Raw genomic sequence first — 23162 nt, 5'->3', positions numbered from 1 at the left:
GCCATGTTTTCTGTGCGCGCTCTCTCGCGCTCAAGCTCTCCTACAAGTAAGAAGGCTCTCCAATAAAGTGTGATCTGAGAAGACTCCTGGTGTGGTGGTCGTTCTTCCTCGCTGGTCGAGTAGACGGCCGCAACAGGAGCAGTGGGAGCAGGTAAGTGTGCTTCCACTTCCCCATCCAGAAAATGGTAATAAGCAACATAAACCATACAGTTAAGGCAATAGTGAATGTGTTGAAGTTTTTAAGGTGGTCCAAATGGTGCCTGGCAGGAAATGGTGGGTAAATCACTGCTTGTTTGGAATAAGAAAGAACTGCAGGCAGCTTCTGTGTTCTTGCTGAAGGCTGACGTGGCCACATCTCTGCCCTCAGCCGCCCACACCTCACTATCTTTGAAATCACCCCTCCCTGTGGCTACTCAATTCTCCAGCCTGGATTTGATCCATTTTTCTCTCCCCCGACCTTGAGGTTGCTTTCAGTGAATCTGTACTGAATTGAATCTTGCTTTGACTGTACACACACACAGTAACTCGAATTCCGAGGAGGCCTGACAAGCCTTAGGAGCCATCAGTGTTCTAAGCTAGAACCTTCCAGGCTTAAGCTGTGTGCTTGAGGCTGTGTGCATCACCAGTAGCTGCTGGCCATTTGCTTATGTGGTAATTTGGTCAGGTACCCTGGACGCACCCCAGATTCTCTCCCTCGCCTTGCAGCCAGGGGGGATCCAGTACCCACTGGGGGCTCTTGCAAGAGAAAGTGTTCCTGGGCAGGAAGCAGACTTGCAGGATGTCTGTGCCATCTGAGATGGCCCCGGTCGGAGGTGGTCTCCGTTGGGAGCTGGCCTGTAGGAGGAGGTCGTTCCCGTTGGAGGTGGTCCCCGTTGGAGCTGGCCTGTCAGAGATGGTCCCTGTCATTTACCTGTGCGGGCCGCGGCCGAGGTGGCGTCAGATTCCGCGTGGGTCTGGCGCCCCGCTTGCCGGCGGCCTGCCTGCCTGCCACGTCCTGCACCGCACAGAGAAGGGCTGCACCCCGGGGTGGTCCAGGTTCCCTCCGCTTTCCGAATGTGTGCGTGTGGGTGGTCGAGCGTGGATGTGCGCGGGTGCGCGCGGACGCGCCAGTGGACGGGTCCCCCGTGGTGGGCGGCCCAGCTGGCTACCGGGGACCTAGGGCCGCCTCCTCTCCGTGGCTTGGCCGGGTACCGGTGTGGAGCCGGGCTCTGCATGGGCCCCGACCCACGTCAGGGGCCGCGCAGCGCGGGGGAGTCCCGGGTACCCCTCCGCAGCTCTTCCCGCGCGCCCGGGTCCTCCCCACTGGAGGCGGGGGGGGGGGGGGGGGGGCGGGCAGGGGAAGGGAGGGAGGGGCAGGCGGGCAGGGGAGGGGCGGCGAGCGAGCCCGGCCCGCCCTCCGCGAGTGCGGCCGCGGGCGGGCGGAGCCGGGCGCCGAGCGTCCTCGGCCAGGGCTCTGGGCGCAGCGCGGGCGGCGGCGGCGGCGGCTCCCGGCTCCCCGGCTCCCCGGCTCCCGGCCCCCGGCTCCCGGCTCCCCGGCCCCCGGCCCCCGGCTCCCGGCTCCCGGCTCCCCGGTTCCCGGCTCCCCGGCTCCCGGCCCCCGGCTCCCGGCTCCCGGCCCCCGGCTCCCGGCTCCCGGCCCCCGGCTCCGGCCCCGGCCCCGGCCATGGAGCCTTCGCACAAGGAGCCCGAGGCGGCGGCGGCGGAGCCCCGCGCGGCGCCCGCGTCCAGCGGGGTGGTGGTGCAGGTCCGCGAGAAGAAGGGGCCGCTGCGCGCCGCCATCCCGTACCTGCCGTTCCCGGTGGCCGTGCTCTGCCTCTTCCTCAACACCTTCGTGCCGGGGCTCGGTAAGGCGCGGCCCGCCCGGCCCGCAACACCGCCGCCCGGCCCCAGCCGAAGCGCGAGCGCGGGGAGGGCGCGGGGCGTGGGGAAGTGCGGAGCGCGGGGAGGGCGCGGGGCGTGGGGAGGGCGCGGGGCGTGGGGAGGGCGCGGGGCGTGGGGAGGGCGCGGGGCGTGGGGAAGTGCGGAGCGCGGGGAGGGCGCGGGGCGTGGGGAGGGCGCGGGGAGGCGCTGGGAGGGCGTGGGGCGTGGAGAGGGCGCGGGGCGTGGGGAGGGGGCGTGGGGAGGGCGCGGGGCGTGGGGAGGCGCTGGGAGGGCGCGGGGCGTGGGGAGGGCGCGGGGCGTGGGGAGGGCGCGGGGCGTGGGGAGGGCGCGGGGAGGCGCTGGGAGGGCGCGGGGAGGCGCTGGGAGGGCGCGGGGCGTGGGGAGGGCGCGGGGCGGGGAGGGGTACGGGGAGGGCGCGGGACGTGGAGAGACGCGGGGCGTGGGGAGGGCTTGGGGCGTGGGGAAGTGCGGGGCGTGAAGAGGGCGCAGGGCGCGGGGAGGCGCACGACCTGGGAGGACACAGGGCGCAGGAAGGCGCGGGGGCATGGAGAGGGCGCGGGGCGCGGGGAGGCGCGAGGCGTGGAGAAGGCTGGGGCGCGGGGAGGGCGCGGGGCGTGGGGAGGTCTGGGGCGCGGGGAGGCGCGGGGCGTGGGGAGGGCTGGGGCGTGGGGAGGTGCGGGGCGCGGGGAGGGCGCAGGGGGGTGCGGGGCGTGGGGAGGCCTGGGGCGTGGGGGGAGGGCTGGGGCGTGGGGAGGGCGCAGGGAGGCGCGGGGCGCGGGGAGGGCTGGGGCGTGGGGAGGGCTGGGGCGCGGGGAGGGCTGGGGCGCGGGGAGGGCTGGGGCGTGGGGAGGTACGGGGCGCCGGGAGGGCGCAGGGAGGCGCGGGGCGTGGGGAGGGCTGGGGCGCGGGGAGGCGCGGGGCGTGGGGAGGGCTGGGGCGCGGGGAGGCGCGGGGCGTGGGGAGGGCTGGGGCGCAGGGAGGTGCGGGGCGTGGGGAGGCCTGGGGCGTGGGGGGAGGGCTGGGGCGTGGGGAGGGCGCAGGGAGGCGCGGGGCGTGGGGAGGGCTGGGGCGCGGGGAGGTGCGGGGCGCGGGGAGGGCGCAGGGAGGCGCGGGGCGCGGGGAGGGCGCAGGGAGGCGCGGGGCGCGGGGAGGGCTGGGGCGCGGGGAGGCGCGGGGAAGGCGGGAGCACAGGGGTTTCCGACCCGCCACGAGGGTTGTGTTCCAGTCAGGAAAGTCTAGAAACTTCTTGGGGCGGGGCCGGCGTCAGTCCCGCCGGTTGGGCTCTCCAGTTCTCCCTGTCGGCTCAGCGGACCCGAACCCCGCGGCGTTGGGGCAGCGGTCTTCAGCTCTGTCCCGCCGAGCGCTGGGGGAGGGGCCGGGGCTGGGGCCTCGGGGACGGGGCCGGGGCCGGGGTCTTGGGGACGGGGACGGGGTCTCGGGGACGGGGTCTTGGGGACGGGGACGGGGTCTCGGGGACGGGGACGGGGACGGGGACGGGGCGCGGGACGGGGTCTCGGGGACGGGGACGGGGCCGGGCCGGGGTCTCGGGGACGGGGACGGGGCCGGGGTCTCGGGGACGGGGACGGGGCCGGGGTCTCGGGGACGGGGCCGGGGCCGGGGTCTTGGGGACGGGGACGGGGTCTCGGGGACGGGGTCTTGGGGACGGGGACGGGGTCTCGGGGACGGGGACGGGGACGGGGACGGGGCGCGGGACGGGGTCTCGGGGACGGGGACGGGGCCGGGCCGGGGTCTCGGGGACGGGGACGGGGCCGGGGTCTCGGGGACGGGGACGGGGCCGGGGTCTCGGGGACGGGGACGGGGCCGGGGTCTCGGGGACGGGGCCGCGGGGACGGGACCGCGGGGACGGTGTCTCGGTGTCTCGGGGACGGGGACGGGGCCGCGGGGACGGGGCCGGGGCCGCGGGGACGGGGACGGGGCCGCGGGGACGGGGTCTCGGGGACGGGGACGGGGTCTCGGGGACGGGGTCTCGGGGACGGGGACGGGGTCTCGGGGACGGGGTCTCGGGGACGGGGCCGCGGGGACGGGCCGTGACCGTGACCGGGACGGACCCGGGCGGCCAGGGTAGAGGCTGGAACTGGAACTCGGTGCCTGTCGTGGGCTTCCCACGGTGAACGCCCGCGGTGCCGGGCGGCCTCGGCCTCGTGGGCCTCACACTTAGGTGGAGACGCAGGTGGAGGGGAGGGCGGCGCGGGAGGGTTCCTGACCCTCCCTCCCAGACCCGCCTGGGGGGCCTGCGAGGCCGGCCGCCGGGCTCCAAGGGGGTCAGCCGGCCCCGCCCCCAGGCCTCCCCTGACCCCCCAGGGACCCCACCCCCAAGACCCCCACCCCCAGGCCTCCCCTGACCCCCCAGGCCTCCCCTGACCCCCCAGGCCTCCCCTGACCCCCCAGGGACCCCACCCCCAAGACCCCCACCCCCAGGCCTCCCCTGACCCCCAGGCCTCCCCTGACCCCCCAGGCCTCCCCTGACCCCCCCGGGCCTGCAGGGTTCTCGTGGCTGCTGGGGGCTGTCTGGGAAGAAGGCGAGGGTAGCCCCGCTGGTTTTTTCTGGCGGCAGGAGGTTAGGGTCATGTGTCTCAGATCTCCAGCATCTGCTGGGGCTCTGCGTGAGGCCTGTGCGTTCTTGTAAGTGGCAGGTAATACCACCGGGTGGGCCCTTGGCTCGTTGGTGGCCTGGGCTTGGGGGCGGGGGTCCTCCACCCTGCTGCTCTGCAGGGCTTGGGGGCGGTCCTGGTCCTCCACCCTGCTGCTCTGCAGGGCTTGGGGGCGGTCCTGGTCCTCCACCCTGCTGCTCTGCAGGGCTTGGGGGCGGTCCTGGTCCTCCACCCTGCTGCTCTGCAGGGCTTGGGGGCGGTCCTGGTCCTCCACTCTGCTGCTCTGCAGGGCTTGGGGGCGGTCCTGGTCCTCCACCCTGCTGCTCTGCAGGGCTTGGGGGCGGTCCTGGTCCTCCACCCTGCTGCTCTGCAGGGCTTGGGGGCGGGGGTCCTCCACCCTGCTGCTCGGCAGGGCTTGGGGGCGGTCCTGGTCCTCCACCCTGCTGTTCTGCAGGGCTTGGGGGCGGTCCTGGTCCTCCACTCTGCTGCTCTGCAGGGCTGAGTGCGTCCCCGTGGGGGCTGCGCAGCGGTGCTCTGCCCCCCCGCCCCCCTGCATCCTGTGTCCACCCACGGCCCTTGTGCTTGTCCTAGGCCTTCCTGTGCTGCCTTCAGAACCCCCAGTGCCTTCCTCCCTCTCCCCCACTCCTTTGAGCCTTTCTCACCTGCCTTCCTGCCTCCCTCCCTCCCTCCCTCTCTCTCTCTCTCCCTCCCTCCCTCCTCCCTCCCTCTCCCCCCCCCTTCAATCACGGGGCTTGAACTCAGGGCCTGTGCACTGTCCCTGAACTAGGAGCAATTTTTCACTCAAGGTGAGCGCTCTACCACTTTGAGCCACCACATCCACTTCTGGTTTTCTGGTGGTTCACTGGAGATAAAAGTCTCACAGACTTTCCTGCTTGGACTGGCTTTGAACTGTGATCCTCAGATCTCAGACTCCTGAGCAGGATGAGCCACAAGTGCCCAACAGATCCCCCACTTTCTTTTGTTGCCCTGCCCAGCCCTGTCCTGGCGTGAGCGTGATTTGGATGCTGTAGCTGGTGGAACCCCCAGGAGCAGATCCTCTCCACCAAGGCCTCCTGGTTCAGCCAAGGCTCTGCTGACAACGGACAGCGGACAGGGTCCTGCTCTTGGACGAGATACTGCTCTCCAGCCCATGCACTCACAGCCACCAGGCACGGGGCCCAGGGCTGTGAGAATGAATAAACCAGGCAGGATGCTATTATCCTCGGGGGGGGGGGGCGGGGGTGGGGTGGGGTGGGGTAGATGCTCCTGGAAGAGGCACAGTGTGCCTTGGCCTGGTGGCACATCTGTCCTGTGGCCCCGCCAGCCTGCCACCAGCCTACCAGGCTCTGCACTTCCGCTCTGGAAATTGCTCGATTGCCATCCAAAGACCCTGTCTCTCTTTTAGAAGCTGCTTTCCTTCCATGTCCTCTTGTAGGCAGCCTGGATGAGCACGCGTGGGGCTGAACGAAAGCCTGTCCTTGCTCTGTCTCAGGTCCGCCACATCTGCAGGCCCTGCCCCAGGGAGCCTGCCGCCGCCGCTCCAAAGGTGCTACCATTTCTCTGTCCAGGCATGGGGCCCAGGGTGGTGGCCTCCTCTCCTCTGCGGGGGAGGAGATGCCTGCGTCGGTGGTCACGCCTCATGGTCAGTGTAGGGGTAGAACCGGAGCTTTCCTCCCCCACAAAACAACTTTCACCAGTGGCAGGAAGGAGCGTCACCCTGGCCCTCCTCCACAAACCTTCCCGAAGACCCGGCCACTGCTTGGCCTTCCACGCAGAGGACGTTGGCAGGTGTGCATCCCGTTATTCACGCTCACGACGGGAGGGACTTGTCCACCCTCAGCCCGTCAGACCGTCTGTCTGTTGAGGACAGGCACTGGGCTTCCGGTTGTCTATCGTGACTCAGAACAGGGAGCCCACCTAAGGTGGCCGTTAATCTGGTGCTGTGTGTTCCTCCCTCGTCCTCTGCCCCTTCCTGGGGACAGTACCACCGAAGGCTCAGACTGGTTCTCCACGCACTGCGACTTGAAGCATCTCTTTTGTAGATGACTTCTGGATACTGTTCTGAGCATTTATCCATTGCCTGTTTAAATAGATTGTAAACTGAGAACAGCAACTACTTTCAAATTTCTTCTTGAAATAGTATGCTTTTTGTGAACACACCCTGACAGAACTGTGCACTTGCTACAGGTGTGAGCGGTCAGCTGACCCAATGCCTTTATTGTATGTGTAAGCGAGAGGGCCGGAAGGCAGAAGAGCCGTAGAAGTTAGTCCCTACTCAGCCCTTCAAGAGAAGGTACGTGGTGTATCACCGTGCAGAGGAGACATGAGACCGGATCAGTGGATGCTGCTCAGGTCAGCTACCAACAGCAGCACTGGGAATGGCTTGGCAGGCCTTGACAGTGGTCTGTCTGCCGTAGAGTACCAGGATGGCCGTCCCAGGACGGGTTCTGAGGGTGGCGGGAGGCAGGGCGCTCCCGTGCAGTGGAGCAGGCAGACAGTGTAGGGAATCAAGGCTACAATACGAAACACAGCAAGCAAGTTGGTAACTACAAGAAAGGCAAAAGGTCACGCAGTCGCTTTAAGATCAAAATGGAAATCATCCTGCCTAATTAGGTCAGAAGGTCAGCAGGCTTCAGGAAAGAATAGGAAGATTCCCAACAATAACTGGAGCGAGAAGGAATTTGGAGGAGCAACAAGATAGGATGATATCAATAAGAAAAAAGAAAGGCAATCAGAAAGTTCAGGAAAACAAAAACAGGTTCGTGAAAGGTATAGACCAAATATGAAGTAATCGAAAACATGGCCCGATTTGGAGTGGCAGAATGCAGGCGGTAGATTGTAAAAATGACTTTTAAGTCTGCATGACCCAGGTCATGTGACAGCTGTGCCTGGCATGTCGGTGGCTCAGCTCAGTCGTTCTCAGCTTCTAGAACGAAGCACAAAGCACTGGGCACTACCTGAGCAGAGCTGTAAAAGGGAAGGGAAAGATTTCCCACCCGGACAACTTAGGGCGAAAACGCAGGTCGGCTGTGGCGTCCGAGAACAGAAGGAGGGCTGGGAGGTGGCGCTGGGGCTCCCGTTCTCCAGTCCTCCCTGGCCGGGGATCGAACTTCGCTGCCCAGGGCCCCTGGCTTGCCCGTCTCTGTGGAGAGCGCCCTGTCCCCTGTGCGCTGGTGGCAGGTTTAGCTCTGGCCATTGGATGAGTGGGACTGGCGTGCGGCGCAGAGCGTGTGAGGGCGGAGGGCCCTGCGCGTCCGGCTCCACTTCTGGGGGGCGGGGGCCTCAGGGGGGGCCTTCTCCTCCCTCTGGGCTCCTGCCGGCAGAGGTGCTGTTTGAAGGAAGCCCGAGTCGCTGAGCTCTTGGGGGTGCTTGCCATGTTACTGAGGCCGAGGAGGCTCTCGGGGTGGGAAGTGGGGATGAACCAGCGGATAGACGGCAGAGTGACGTGTTAGGAAAACGGGACCACGTGCCCGGTGGAGTCAGACGGCCAGGGACAGCGGAGGGGCGGCCATGGAGGAGGTCTGAAGGTGAACAGACGGGAAGGGAAGGAGCCGTGGTTGATTGGCGTCACCCGCTTTTCTTTCTCCGAGCCGTGCCCAGCAGTGTCTGCACACCCAAGCCGTCTCTGTCTTCAGAGTAGCCTCTCGGTCCCGACCCCCACCCTGACGTTTCCTTGCCCTCTTATGGCAGTTCCCGAGAACTCGGTGTGTGGCGCCGTGGCCTCTCCTGCTCTGGTCACCCTGAGAACTCGGTGTGTGGCGCCGTGGCCTCTCCTGCTCTGGTCACCCTGAGAACTCGGTGTGTGGCGCCTCTGGTCCGGCTGCGCTGGGGCTCCTGCTGTCAGGCACCCACCCCGGGCCGGTCTGTCTTCCTCCTGGGCCTCTCAGGAGCGCCCGGCACCGTTGCTCATGGTGAAACATGGTCTTCACTTGGCTTCTGCCTCCATGTTTCTTATGGCTTCTCTGGGTACCCCCGGGCACCCCTGACTTGGATCTCTGCCCCATTCCTCCTCACCTTCTGCTGTGGCTCACGCCCTCAGCCCTGGATAGGAGTCGTCCGTCCAGTTGTCTCCTAGCTCCGCTGTGGACCAGAAGCTTGTAGACACGATGTTCCTACCCCAAGGCTGGTCTTTCCACACCTGCCCTCAGCAAACCGCAGCCTTCCCCGTGCTCAGACCAAACACAGACTCATCTGTGACGCCTCACACCCCGTGGCCAGTCAAGAAACACCTCCACTGCACTTTCAAACCTGTCCAGCAGCTGACTGCTCTCCACTGCTCCTGGCCCGAGCCTCCGTTTCTCCTGAGTTGTTTCCTTAGTGCCGTGTCTCCTGCAGTCTGTTCTCTGTGGGGGCAGCCACAGCAATCCTTTGAAACCTGGGTGTGGCTCACACCTGGAATCGTAGCTACTTGGGAGGCTGAGATCTGAGGATCCGCCTGGGCAGATGGATCTGAGAGTCTGGAAGTGTAGAGTGGCTCAAGTGGAGAGCGCTAACCTTGAGTGAAAAAGGCAAGGAAGCGCGTGAGGCTCTGATTCAAGCCTTGTATTGATGTGCGCACACGTGCACGTGCATACACGTGCGCACACACACAACTAAAACAACTCGAGTGAGTCAGGCCTTGTCATTTTTTACTTTGAAACGCTCACCGGGCTTCCATGTCGTAGTTATAGTGCCATCCTGTATGGAAGTTTAAATCTTGTTGCTGTATTGTGAGATGTACAAAAGGAATGAGTAAGATGACCCTTCACTTACCTCGTGTAGTAGTCCGGCGTGTTTCCTGGTTGCAGCTCCAGCGCCGGTAGTAGTCCGGCGTGTTTCCTGGTTGCAGCTCCAGCGCCGGTTCGCGCGGACGCGCCGATCGCACCGGCGTTTCTCCTGCAAGGTGCGGAGCCGGCTCCTCGCTGGTGCGGCAGCCTAGCTGGGTGCCACCAGCTGCCTTTCCCTCTCGGCATATGAACGCCACACCTGCTCTGTGCCGGGGCTGCGCAGGAGCAGGGGACCGGGTCAGAGGGCACGGAGCTCGCGGCCTGCAGGGCAGGTGGACACAGAGGTGGTCGGGTGTGCGCTTTTGGTCTGGTCTGTGGCAGTGGAGAAATGCTTTCCTGGCAAACTTGGTGACTTGGGAAAGAGCTGGGCATGGTGGTACTTTCTGTAACCCCTGTGCTGAAAGGCCGGGGGAGAAGGGTGGAGAGTTCCAGACCAGCTGGGCTGAGGCCAGCCTGGGCTATGTTGTAGGAGCTATCTCACACGCAGTGAACGAGCAACAGGATGAGCAGGATGCTGCGGGGTACTCAGTGTTTCCAGTTCCACGCCAGAGTCGTGATGCCTCAAGGCATTATGGTGCTTGCTTCTCAGCACTGTGGCCTGATGGCCTTCAGCCCTCTGAGCTGTGTCAGATGGATGGAGTGGTCTCAGCCGCACGGCGGCCTCACCTCCCTCCCTGGGTCGCAAGGCAGCGTGGCCGCCACACCTGTAAGGGCTGCCAAACCTGTCCATGCTAGTGACATCATCTCCTTTGCCTGGGGATTCCTTCTGGGCACCTGAGATGACCAACTTATAAAGAGTGAAGATGAGAGGCATGAGACCAGAATGCTGGAGACTCATGGGACCAAAATGCTGGAGGTGCATGGGGCCAGGATTCTGGAGATACACGGGACCAGGATGATGGAGATGCATGAGGCCAGGATGACGGAGATGCATGGAGCCAGGATGATGGAGATGCATGGAGCCAGGATGATGGAGACACATGGGACCAGGAGAATGAAAGCACATGGGACCGGGATGCTGGAGGGACATGGGACCAGAATGTTGGATACTCTTGAGACCAGGAGGCTGGAGACACAGGGGACCAGGATGATGGATACTTACGGGACTCGCTCGGAGGCTGGAGACACACAGGACGAAGATACTCACATGGCATCAGGATGTTGGAAGAGAGGGAGGTGCTTGTTGAATGCTGCGGCCAGCCCGAGTCACTCCGAGAAAGACTCGGGAACAACCTGAGGATGAAGGCACCCCTGGTGAACCAAGTAGAGCGGCACTCACTTCCATCGCAGTAAGTCTGCAGCCCGGAGAGCTCCACACCAGAGCCCCCCCCTGCCCCCCACCCCCACTCAGCCCCGCCCACTGTCCCCCCGCCCCCGCTCAGCCCCGCCCCCCACTGCCCTCCCCCTGCCCCTGCTCAGCCCTGCCCCCTGCCCCCCCTCAGCCCCCCTCCACTGCCCCCCCCGCCCCTGCTCAGCCCCGCCCCCCCACTGCCCTCCCCCCGCCCCTGCTCAGCCCTGCCCCCCACTGCCCTCCCCCCTGCCCCTGCTCAGCCCTGCCCCCCACTGCCCTCCCCCCTGCCCCTGCTCAGCCCTGCCCCCCACTGCCCTCCCCCCTGCCCCTGCTCAGCCCCGCCCCCCCACTGCCCTCCCCCCGCCCCTGCTCAGCCCTGCCCCCCACTGCCCTCCCCCCTGCCCCTGCTCAGCCCTGCCCCCCACTGCCCTCCCCCCTGCCCCTGCTCAGCCCCGTCCCCCTGCCCCCCACCCCCTGCCCCCCCCCACTCAGGCCCCCCCCATCCCCGCTCAGCCCCGCTGGAAGCTGTTCCCTGTACCAGACGAGTTGGTAGAGTTGGTAGCTCCGCTGTGGAGCTGTAAAGCCACGTGGCGTGTGTGACACTGTGTCATGAGCCCCCCCCCCCCCCCCCCCCGCACTTTCAGCAAGCTTGGCCTGTTGCTCTCTTGGTGTCTTGCCCTTTCCTGGTCCCGCTCGCAGTCTCACCAGTCCAGCCCTGAACCCAGTGCTCTTGAGGAAGAGGGGTGGGCGGGGACTCCCCTGCCCTGCGCCCCTGGGGTCCCGAGGGCCGGCCCCTGGCATGGAGGAGGGACGGCCCAGAGGAGGCTGGCGGCGCGGTGAACAGAAGCCGCTCCCCCAGGGCCTTTCTCCACGGAGGGACGGAGTGCACGGCGCGGGGCTGGTCTCGGTTGGGGCGGCCTCTTCCGGCACGGATGGGTGCCCGCCCGCGTGTCTGCAGGGTGTCACTGGAGGCCGAGCTGCTGCAGGGAGGCCCAGCAGCCGTCCCCGTGGGACCGGACTTGGGGGGTGACATCTCGGGGGCTGTGGCGTTGATCTGCTCCGTCGAAGAGCACGCTGTGAAATCATCAGCACCCCACCATCCACGGAGCCATGCTGCGTCCCGAGTGCGGTGCCCCCCATTTGATCTACGTGTGGTGCTGCTCGCGCGGAGTCTTCTGCCAGCACACCCCCTCACTCTCGCTGTCCAGCGCCGGCCCAGCCCCCGGCTCTGCTCAGATGCCCTCCACGGCCCTTGGTCTTCGCCTCTGCTGTGTCGCGGTGTCTCCTCTGTGGACCTCTCAGATCACTGTTCCTTTTGGCTGTCCAGGTCCTTGAGTGTGAAATCGTCTTCTTGGGGTGAGGGGTAGACTCTCCTGGTCCCCAGCCTTCCCCAGGCTGCCTGCTCTTCTTGTTCACACTCACTCACACTCACCAGCCGGTGGTGCTGTGGGGTGCGGGGAGCCTTGGGAGGCGGGGTGTGCTGGGGGTAAGCCGGGGTCTGGAAGGTGCTGACTGTGCTGAGTGCTTTCTTTGGAGCCAGAACATGTCGCACCGTGCAGGTCTGCTTGGGAGAGGTCTTTATTTTCTTCGTTGTTCCTTTTTAGTACCTCAGTTGGAGTTCAAGACCATCCACAGGCCTTGAGGGAGCCAACTCAGACCAGCAGCCCGCGCTTGTCCCGCTGGGGGTAGGCGGGGGGCGTGGGAGAGAGGCCTCGACCTTGGCTCCTCTGCAGGGTTGTGGGGGTTGAACATGCAAGTGGAGTCTTTCCAGAACCCTCGGTGGCCTGACTCACCAGAGAAAAAAGTAAACATGACCATTTTAGGACCCAAAAGCTGAGGCTCTGAGGCCGGCGGGAAGCAGCCCTGCTAGGCTGCTCACAGGTCAGCGGCAGGAAGCCCGGCGGCACTCAGAGGCCGGGCCTCCCCGGCCAGAGCCCTGGTGCTCGGAAAGTCACCAAAGCGGAGTCAGAGAGCCAGGGGTCCGGCGAGATGCCCAGTCGACTGGGCCACAGTGTGGTCTCTTTTGTCCCATGCAGCCTACTCCACGGATAGTTCTAGAGTCCCCACGGCCCTGGGAGTAGGTTGTCTGTGTCAGAAGGCGGGTAGTCTGGAGGGGCTGGACGCCCGCCCCTGTGCTCCTGGAAGATGGCCTGGGAGGGGTGTGCTCATCTCCCCGGGGCTCCTCCAGAGCCTCGTTGTTCATGTTTGCCAGGATCCTCACCTGAGTCTCACTCCCTCCCACCTTTGGGAAAAGACAGGCGATTCCCACATTCAGGAGGCAGCCAGTGTGGGGGCAGGAGACAGGGTGACCCCAGGATTAGGGAGCCGCCCTGTCGGACATCTGGTCTACCGTCACCCTGGCGGGGTTTTCTGACTGATCGTGTGGATGTGTCTCTCTGCTGTTTGGCACTTTCTGAGCGCCCAGTGGGGTGCCAGCCATTGCTGGCTGGCACTGAGCTGAAGATGCGCCTTTGGGGCTGAGACCTGGCATTCTGCGCTCCGCTCTGGTGTGGTCATAACTGCTCTTGTCCTGGCAACATTCGCCCCCCCCCCCGGGTTGTACCGATCGAAGTGGGGCGGGCTACCAGTCCTTCCTCATGCCGAGAGAGCTGAAGAAATCAAACTGGGCCCCGTGCTCCCAAGAAGTGGACAGAGCTCTGTTCAAGCAGCTTATCCCGCTGACCGGAGCGGAGAGCCAGCCCGGCCACCCCCTGCCTTCCCTACTGAGTGGCTTGAGGCCAGGCTCTCTCCCGTCCTGCTCTGGCCTGAGGACCCGTCAGAGGGTGGCACTGTCTGCGATGGGGGGGAGGGTCTTCTAGTCACTCCCACAACTGCTCCTGCTCTCCGCTCGGCTCTTCCTCTGCCTCTTAGGCCGGGGTGGGGACAGTGGTCACCTCCTGCCCGGCATTCCATCCAAGAGCCCTCACTTCTGCCAGAGCCCCTGAGCATAGAGATGATTGGGATTCGGGACCCCCAGCCCTGAAAAGCATCCCCCCTCCTGCCACTCCCTGCCCCCGATTTCCCTGAAGAAGTTGGTTTCTAACAGTCTTGCTCTCAGAAGCTGTGGAAGCGCCTGTTGGTGGAGCCCGAGCCTCCTGCAGCCGAAGAAGCCTGGGTGCTTTCAGCATCCACACGACTCCCCTGCTTCGCTACCACCGTCCCAGGGGGCTGGAGGAGGTGGCCGGGGAAAGGCGTTAGTCAGGGACTGGGTGGGACCCCTGGCCCAGGCTCTTCACCGGCAGTTCCGGCCCTTGGGGCTGGGCTCCAGATCCTTTGTCAGCCTGCTCCTGCCCTGAGGACCCCAGCAGAGGACCCGTAGTTCTGTTCCACCCTGTTGGGGCCCTGTGGCCTCTGCTACCCGGTCAGAGCTCTGGCTTAGTGGCAATTCTGTCTCTGTTTCCTTGTGACAAGCAGAAGCGTCCGAAGCAGCACATCTCAGCCTGCATCCTTCCCGCTCTGAGCCCAGTCATTTTGCTTTCTTGCTCCTCTCTCTCCCCTCTCTCCTGTGGAGACCGAGGCCAGGCAAGACAGAAATCAATTGCATGGGTTGGTTTTTCTTCCTCACTCACAAAAAGATCCTCCACTGTTTGCATTGTTAAAACCCCAATGATTCTGTGTTATGAGAAGAGTCATCAAAATATGCCAGTTACACTTTACATCTTACGAAGGCACCAAAGCTTCGTGCATCATCTACTTAAAAACATCATCTTTGGTGGCCACACCCATCCTATATTTCAAAAGCAAAGCGGTTCTGGCTGGGTGCTTGTGAACCTGGCCTTCCCCGCGGTGTGATTCCTGTGCAGACTTCTGAGAGCAGGTTTGTCACAGTTTCAGCCCGGCTAACACAGCAGCAGAGGCTTATGCAGCTGCTGAAAACCTGAGTTAAAAATGGAACCGACTTTCTGAGCGGAGCAGGTAATAATATTGGTGATGTGAAAATAGAATTTTAGCAGTCCAGGTCTTTTTCCCCGCACTTTTCTGCTCCAGAAGCTCTTGGTGTCATTTTTCCGGAATACCTCCAGAGTGCAGCCTCCTCTCAGAACTCAAACTTTCCTTTCACAGATTCTTCTCTGTGCCCTCCATTAGTCCTGGGTCAAGAGTCCTTTTACTGGCTTTTTTTTTCCCGAAACCAAACACATTTTGTGTTCTTAGAATCTCTGTTCGCTAATGGCCATAAAGGAACAGATTTCAGATTTTTAGAAGTGGGTTTTGTTAATTTGCTATTTTAAAAATACTTGTGAGACCTTTACTGTTGCCATGGTGATGTAATTTCCATACACATGGTTTTTGTGGGGACTGCACACTGAGGGCGAGGCTGAGCTGTGGGTGGGGAGTGGGTGGGGTTTGGCAGCCGCCCATGGCCGCTCCCTGCAGATGCTGCAGCTGAGCACCGTGAGCCTAGGCGGTGGACGGCTGGGTCTCCACGCGCTGCTGTTGGCAGGAGCTCTGTCTGGAGGACCGGGGGAGGAGAGCACCCCGGCCTGCTCTTGGCATGCAGCTGCTTGGGTGGTGGGTCTCAGAGTTTCTGCTGCCCGTTGTCTCTTGGTTTCAATGTCCTCTGGGACTCCAAGCTTGGAGCCGCCCAGGGGGTGAGGAGCCGGGGGTGCCTTCTCGTTTTCAGCCCAATTTGCCACTGAATACATGACACTGCTAAGGTGCCAGACACTCGCCATGGAAAACCAGGAAAAGTGCAAATACATTAGCTGTTGAAGGCAGGAAAACAGCGAGTATGTTATTTTGGCGGGGTGCTGTGGCTCATGCCTGTAATCTCAGCACTAGGGAGACTGAGGTAGGAGGATCATGGGTTCTAGGCCATCTCAAAAAATGAGGGTGAGGGAGGAGCGGGAGAGGAAGGGAGGAAGGAAGGAGAAAAGAAGTGGCTTTATGTGCATGTTGAAAGCACGCAGTTAAGGAAAAGCAGATTGAGTTAGCAGAAGAGGCAGATGGTCCCAGGGGGCTGAGCAGCACCATCTTTTATCAGCGATGCCAGGCATCTGGTTTGGCTCACCATTACTCTGATTCCCAGGGAGTGGACTATTTGAAGAAGTAGAGGGAGACGGGGCGGGGGTGGAGGGAGAGTTTTCTAATAACTGCTGTGTCTTCAGAGAAGAGGGGCAGAGGAGCGGGTGAGGTGGTCTCGCTAGCCCCGGCCTCCCGTGGCTGGTCAGGATTTGGTCCCAGGCACTGCCTAATTGAGCACCTGTGTAGAGCCGAGGGTTGGAACGGACCGGCTCGTGAGCTGTGAGGGATTGTGAGCGACTGGCACCGTGCTGATCTCATTTACGTGGTGCTGGGCTGTGCAGGCTGTGGGGGATGAGGCTCCACACAGGCCCAGAGTGGATTTCCACGGCTTGGGAGCCAAGCACGAGATGCCAGGAGAGGGGCGTGTGTGTGCGTGTGTGTGTGTGTGTGTACGTGCGCACGCTCACGCGTGTGTGTGAGAGAGCGGGCATGTGCGCAGGCACGCCGGGGTCCCACAGGTGCTGGGGGGGCACGTGGGGACATTTGCACATTTGCCCCTCAGGGCGCGTCTCACACCACCCCACTGCCCGCTGCTCGCTTGTGATTTGTGGCTCTTGAGTTTTCAGGAAGGAGAGCCGCAGGGGAGGGGCGGGGCAGCGTGTGTGCTGGGGGGGGGAGCGTGTGGCCCGGCCTGAGGCTCGTCTCCGGGGTGCCCCGGCTGAGGCTCTGACTGGAGCCCCTTGGTCTCATCCTGCCGGGGCGCCTGGCGGCTCAGCCCGGGGCGGAGGGGGACTTGCTCAGGGCTCCCCAGGACTTCCAGGCATTTTTGGCTTGCTCTAAAATAGCTCGGAGGAATCTGGCAGGGACCGCTGCTGGATGCCCAGGGTGGAGGTTGGGACCGGCGCACAGCACACAGGCAGCGCACCCTGCTTCCCACAGGACAGTTTAACTCAAAACATCAGCAAAGCCCGGCTTCTTCAGCCTCGAAGCCTGCAGGGCGCCGTGGGCGGCCAGCAGAGCGCCCAGCCGGGGCCTGTGGCGGGTGCGCCTCCCGCTGCCCTGCGGAGTCCCGCGCCTGGTCCTGAGGGACAGTGCCTTGGGAAGCGACCCCAGGGCAGTTGTCCCCCCAGCCAGGACGGAGGCCAGCTCACTCCACTCTGAGAAGCAACGGAAAGCAGACAACTGCCCTGCTCCCGGGTGGTCTCGAGAACAGGTTGCTGCGTGGGTGACGGCCGGTCCCGGAGCCAGGACACTGGAAATGCTGGCGCTTTCCAGGTGTCACATTTCATCTGAAGGGGGACTTCCCAGGTCTCACCCCTGATAGCTGTGTGCCTCGGTTTCTTCATGTGGAACTGGGGATAAGAATAGCACTCATCTTGTTAGCCTTTCTTGAAGATGAGTTATTACATAATTGGGCCTACTGTGGATTAAATAGAGTTAGTATTACCCTTGGCATTTTTTTATGTTGGTCATGGGGCTTGAACTCTGGGCCTGGGTGCTGTCCCTCAGCTCTTCAGCTCAAGGAAAGCGCTCTACCGCTTGAGCCACAGGACCACTACCGGCTTTTCTCCTTATGTGGTACTGAGGAGTTAACCCAGGGCCTCATGCATGCAAGGCAAGCGTTCTACCCCTGAGCCACCTTCCCTTCCCCTTCCCCTCCTCTTCACCCCCCCCCCCCAGCATTTCATTGTGGTGCTCTGCTCACTCCGTAGGGCCCAGTGCCTCCCACAGCAGCAGGGCCAGCAGGCTGCTCTGTCCAGTCCAGGACAGGCTCTCTCTCGGCTCTGCCCTTTCCAGCCTGGCTCCGTGACGCCCACTGCCCGAGCTCAGTTATCTTGAAGAAGAGGAAGTCAGGGCCTGGCTGACTTTCCCCATGGTGACCTCCTGGTGCTTTGGGAGCCCTGGGGGTTCTAGCAGAGCGGGGGTGGGCAGGCCAGGGGGCTGGCGGTGCCGGGAACGCCCTCCTTTGATGCTGTTCCTGGGAGCCTTGGTGCTCGGTGACCCCCGGCCTGGCATCGAGGCAGAGAAGAACCAGGGCAGGAGCTCTTGTTAGCAAGCTGCCACTGCCCTCCACTCAGCGCCCGGCCTGAGAGGACGGGGGTGCCACACGCAGATGTTCTGGATGGATCCAAGAGGCGGTTGCATTTTATCTAAACTGTGTTTAACTTGGAGCCGTTCCGCAGGAAGAGCAGGGCTGGTGCTTTGGTATTCTGGAATTCCTCGCTGGTTCCCCGCTGGTTGGGCGCGGTGGGGGAGCCTCTCCCCTGCCTGCCACACCCCAGCCCTTCCTCCCCGCCCTGCTCCGCGGCCTGGCCTGGTGTTTGTGGTGGCTGTGGGTGCCGTCATGGATTCTTCTTTGTCCCAGGCCGTCAAAGCTCTGTCTGCGTAACTGGAGCATTCATTGGGTTTTCCAGATGTGGTCTTTGGCGAGTGCCCTTGCTCTTGATCAAGAATCCAGGAAAGATAAGGTGGGGTTGAGTGAGGAAGAGTGTGCTTTTCTGGAACTCTGTGCTGAGGAACATCTGGAGTTGGTTTCCTAGCAACCGGGGCTCATCCAAAGCACACACATCCGAGGATGCCAGGGTACCACCCGCCATGCAGGAAGGACGCTGGGGCCCGCGGCGGCAGGCGCAGAGCTCGGCAGCCTAGTCGGCTGGCACTGACTGGCCGCAGGAGGCATCCCCCTTCCCTCCTCACCACCTCCAGAGGGTGGCCAGGCGGTCACACCTGACCCCAGGCCAGGCCGGGAGGAGAGAGGTGCCCTTGGGGTGCTTGTTCTTGGCCTGCAGTCCACAGCCGGCAGGGGCGGTACTCGGGTGATGATCCGTGTAGTGGAGGTACTCCGGTGATGATCCGGCAGGGGCGGTACTCTGGTGATGATCTGGCAGGGGCGGTACTCTGGTGATGATCCTGCAGGGGCGGTACTCTGGTGATGATCCGGCAGGGGCGGTACTCCGGTGATGATCCGGCAGGGGCACTCACCATTTCCACAGGCTTGCTGAGGGCCGGCAGGCTGCCTGCTGGCGGTGTCTGTCCTGCCCGTGGCCAGGCCAGCTATGTCCCTAGGCTTGTCTCGGTGTCTCTGATGCCACCACGCCGCCATCTCCACAGGCTTGCTGCCTAGGGAAAGACACACAGAGCTTTCGTGCCAGATGGTGCTGCATGAGTCACGACTCTCAGTTAAAAGTATCAGGAAACCAACTCGAGCTGGGTTAAACGGCAGGGATCCACCTGCTCGTAGCAGAGTCCAGGCCAGGGGACGGTGTTCGGGCCTTGCTGAACCATGTCCCCCAAGAACCCCTCCAGCCTCCGCCCCTGCTCTGGCTCTTGAGCCTGCTTCTGATCCTCCCTCCCGCAGGATTTGGGTGACTGCACAGCGGCTGCACCGCTCCCCATGGTGACTTCTTTTAAACTAGCAATTCCGTCGGCTAGAGGGCTTTCCCATCTTTCAGTGTTTGAAATAAAAAGGTATAGATTGCGGATGTACAAGGTTGTGTCAACACAGTAACTTGTCTGGAGTATTCATTTTGTTATGCACATCTGTGTATGTAAATGAGCACTCCCACTATGCAAATTTACCCGTGAAGTGAGGCTCTGGGAAGCAGGTCCCGTTTGCATTGTGATGTGGTGGGAGCTCGGCAACCACGCCCCCAGCAAGCCTGGGGATGAGCGCGGCACAGCCAGACTGTTCATCCCGGATGGTGCCAGGGTCTCCACAGCCAGACTGTTCATCCCGGATGGTGCCAGGGTCTCCACAGCCAGACTGTTCATCCCGGATGGTGCCAGGGTCTCCCGGTGTCCCGGCTCCCGGCTCGGGGGGCTCAGCTCTGCTGTTGGATGTTTCAGCATCTGCGTGTGGGTGAGATCACACACGGTGCAGTGTTCTGTGGTGGGCCGTGTGTGTGCCCTGCCCGCCGGCCACACCGGGGCAGCTGAGGAGCCAGGGTCCTTTCTGGGTCTCGGCAATCAGTGTGCGTGTGTGTGCACACAAGTGCGGGGCCCGTGTCCCGGGCCTGCCGGTCCCTACTCACCCAGCCACGCCCATGCCCGCACACCACGTGCCTTTGCGGGGCTGGCCGTCGTTCCTGGCCTCCGCTGCCCGTCACAGGGTGTCTCCCAGCCCGGGGACGGTGCGGCCCCGTGCTGCGTCTCCAGGTGGTGCCCTGTCCTCCAGCGTGGCCAGGACAGGCGGTGCGTGCTGCCGGGCATGGCTGCCGGTGCTGCCACCTCTTTGCCTCGGGGGAGGGTGGGCAGCCTCCCTCTGACATCCGCCCTCTGACCCCCGCAGGCACCTTCCTCTCGGCCTTCGCGGTGCTGTGTGGAGCCCGCACCGACCTGCCTGACAGGCACGTGTGCTGCGTCTTCTGTCTGAACGTGGCGGCGGCGCTCATCCAGGTCCTCACAGCCATCGTCATGGTGGGCTGGATCATGAGCATCTTCTGGGGCATGGACATGGTCATCCTCGCCAGTGAGTCCCGCCCCAAGGCGTAGCCACTTGACCCGGGGCACCGGGTGTAAAGTTATAAGATCAAGTTTACCAAGAACAACTTGATTGTCCTAAAAAGAGACCCTCACAAATCTTAAATGAGGCACCACCCGCCTCCAATAAGGGGTGCCCAGCCCGTATCTCCACCTGGTACCCACCCCACAAGGCTGAGGCTCTCAGGGCTCAGCCACAGTCCTCTAGGCCTTGCCCGCACCCTGCGCTCTGCCCGCACCTCTCCCTTTGGTTTTATACCCAGCAAAACTGTCCACTGGCAAATCACCGGGGTCAGAGGACACACAGGTGGGGACCGCAAGGCGGGAGGGGTGGAAGGCGCTGCCTTCACCTCACCTTGGAGAATGCTTTTCAGGGCCACACAAAAGAAAATGAGTCACATTCCCCCCCCCACCCCGCCTCGCCCTGCCCAGCCAACAGGCCCAGCCTCCATCTCAGCAGCACATACCTCCGCTCTCCCTGCAACTGCCACGCGAGTGTATGTGTGTGTCCCGGGGGCACTGTGGCAACTGTGGCATGTCTGTCCTGGTTAGAGAGAAGGCTTTGCTCCGGGGGTCATGCTGGACCCTTTCTGGGAAGATGGAGGAAGTCTCGGGGGAGGGTGTGGGTTTGAGTCTCACAGAGCGGCATGGGCTTGGACCCAGGTTGGCACCACAGCTCCGTGCTGCCGCCGGTCTCCACTGGGTGATCATGACCCTGGCGCTCGGGCCTCGGGCCACGCCCACTTGCTCCCGGGTGACCGCCTGGTCCTGAGCTGCTCTCCCTGGGGCCTCGGCTCCCTGACCACAGAAAGGCCTGGGCTCTGCAGCACAGAACTCCCCTGGAGGAAGCGTGGGCGTGAGGCAGTCCCAGGGGCCGGCGGATGGTCCCCGGGGCACTGAGCCCCTTGTCTGAGGACAAGGGCTCATGGCAGGCGCATCTCTGGGGTGTCAGATGTCAGACCTCTGTTGGCTTCTGCTTGCAGACTCTCTCTCTCTCTCTCTCTCTCTCCCCTGCTGCCCTTCCTGTCTGTGCTGCAGTTTCCCAAGGTGAGTCTGGTGTGTGTGCAGCCTCACAGGGCCTCCTGCTGTGGCCTCCAGGCCAGAGCCTCAGATCTACAGCCTCTACCCCCACCCAGCCTCACCTCTGATACGCAGACACTCCCTCATTGATAGACTTCTAATTTTCCCTGTTTATTCTGGAAAATGTTAGACAAAATAGCACCTAGTGCAACGTGTCCTAATGCCCTCTCCAGCGTCCACCACCCAGGGCTGTCCAGCACCCGTGTGCACCGGGTTACAGGACCCCAGGTGCGTGGCAGCCGTGCTGAGCCAGGAGGACCCCGGCATGCTGCTAGGGGCTGGCGGGTAAAAGGCTCAGCAAGCCCACACCCGCACCCGCAGCCACAGGCCAAACCCAGCAAGCCCCTAATATCAAACGCTGAAACTCCCACGGGGGGCAGCGCTTGCCTGGCCTGCCTCGGGGCTGGGCTTGAACCCCAGGATCTAACCGAAAACAAGATCCCCACAAAACCAAAACAACCAAAGGCCCTCAGCCCTTGTTTCTCAATGCTGGTTTTGGGGGTAGGGAAGGGGCTATTTTTTCCTATTGTTTTTAGCTTTTGTGCGGATACACAGGATTCCTCTCCTGCTTTTACACTCATGCCTGGCACTTGACCACTTGAACCTCACCTCTCCTTCTGGCCTTTTGCTCCTTCATTGGAAGTAAGAGTCTGGAGGTTTGTTTGTTCAGACTTCAAACCTCAACCTTCAGATCTGAGCCTCTTGAGGAGCTGGGGCGGCAGGCGTGAGCCCCCGAGCGCAGCGCGGCTGAGCAATGCTGTTCTGAGGGCTCAACGCACCGCAGGCCCCACCCCCGGCCGGGCCCCAGATGGCTGACCAGACTGACCGGACGCTGGACGCCGTCTCCACCCCTCCACAGCCCAGCACCTGCCGCCCACTCCCGAACCCACCCCCTCCGCTCTGCCGTGCGGCGCCATCCCCACCGGTGCGGCGGTGCCACTCGGCCCTGTGCGGGTTTCCAGCCACGACATTAGCCTTCTGGCCTCTACCCACACACCCTTCTGTGTGTTCCCAGGAAACCCGTATCCCGCAATCCCTTCCATTTTCTGTTCCAAAGCCCGGGCCCTTGGGAGACGCGCGGCGGCGCTGGGCGGCCTCAGGAAGGGTGGCGGGCGGAGTCGCCGGGAAGTGGCTGAGCCTCCCCTCTGCTTCCTTCCCCAGGGTACAAGGAGCAGGGCGTCCCGCAGCAGCTGTGAGCGTGGACGGCGGCGCAGGCCCGGGGGCGCCGGAGGCTCCACCGCCCTCCCCTGCTTTCGGGATGAGGGACCGCGGATATTTCAAATCTACTTCTTTGAAGACGCACCCGCTTTTCTCAGCAGGCTGGGGCGCCGCGGCCGCTCGGCGCAGGCCTAGACATGGGTGCTGCCAGGCATGGGCTGCCAGGCGTGGGGCGGCCAGGCGTGAGCGGCCAGGCGTAGGCTGCCAGGCTCACCCGCCGGCGGCAGCCGTTACCCCTCACCGGGCGCCTGCGGCCATGGGCTCCCAAGAGTGCCCCGGGCACGCGTGGCTTGCTAGGGGGAGGGCCTAGGAGGGACACTTCCCTGCCCACCCCCGACTCAAATCACGACGCCCGGGCGGCAGCAGAGTTGGGGTGGGGGAGGGCTCCGGGCGGGGTCACCCGGACAGCATGGGCCCCACGGCGTCCCCCCCCCGCAGGGGCGGGGTGTGCAACTTGGTTGCCTCTCCCATGCCCGGAAACCTGGGCTCCAGATGTCCACATGCGGCGCGTGGGCCAGGATGGCGCCCTCCCGTCACCCGCTCCGTCTCCTCTCTGAGTTCAGCAACTCTGGCTGAGAGAGGCCAGAGCGTCCATTTGCTGCCCCCCCTTCCCCCCGGTCGGCTGGGATCAATAAAAACCGTGCACAGCCCGTGCGTGAGCCCATGACGCCCAACAGCCCGCGCCGCCCACCGCCCGGCTCCGCACGCCAGCGGGGCTGCCAGGCCCTGAGCGGCGCTGAGGCAGAGGCCCGCGGCCGCGCCCCGACGCTGGCCCTCGGGGGCTGCCCTTGCCTGGGGCCGCGGGGCCGTGACCAGAGCGAAGAGGACGGAACCCCAGAACTGGAGAGCCGGGCTGGCGCTGCGGGCCTGTGT

General features: G+C 63.7%; 1 protein-coding gene across 1 annotated transcript; it reads left to right on the top strand.

Annotated features, from left to right (window-relative positions):
• Positions 1 to 778: 778 nt before the first annotated feature.
• On the top strand, positions 779 to 22939 carry Stum (stum, mechanosensory transduction mediator homolog). The gene is made up of 5 exons (XM_070023144.1): positions 779 to 947; positions 1036 to 1260; positions 1404 to 1844; positions 19801 to 19980; positions 22233 to 22939. Exons 1-5 carry the CDS (start codon positions 779 to 781, stop codon positions 22265 to 22267), a joined length of 1050 nt encoding a protein of 349 aa, XP_069879245.1. The 3' UTR covers positions 22268 to 22939.
• The last annotated feature ends 223 nt before the right edge of the window (positions 22940 to 23162 follow it).

Source organism: Dipodomys merriami, unplaced genomic scaffold (genome assembly GCF_024711535.1).
Source record: "Dipodomys merriami isolate MVZ:Mamm:240054 unplaced genomic scaffold, mDipMer1.0.p SCAF_158, whole genome shotgun sequence".
In the NCBI taxonomy this organism is placed as follows: Eukaryota; Metazoa; Chordata; class Mammalia; order Rodentia; family Heteromyidae; genus Dipodomys; species Dipodomys merriami.
Note: the sequence above shows the minus strand (reverse complement) of the source record. Positions and strands in the feature narration are given on the sequence as shown.

Excerpts from the sequence above, each read along its gene's own strand:
- Stum (XM_070023144.1), top strand. The coding sequence starts at position 779 with ATGTCTGTGCCATCTGAGATGGCCCCGGTCGGAGGTGGTCTCCGTTGG. Across the intron at positions 1,845-19,800 it reads CACCTTCGTGCCGGGGCTCG|GCACCTTCCTCTCGGCCTTC; the intron begins GTAAGGCGCGGC and ends TGACCCCCGCAG. Across the intron at positions 19,981-22,232 it reads GGACATGGTCATCCTCGCCA|GGTACAAGGAGCAGGGCGTC; the intron begins GTGAGTCCCGCC and ends TTCCTTCCCCAG.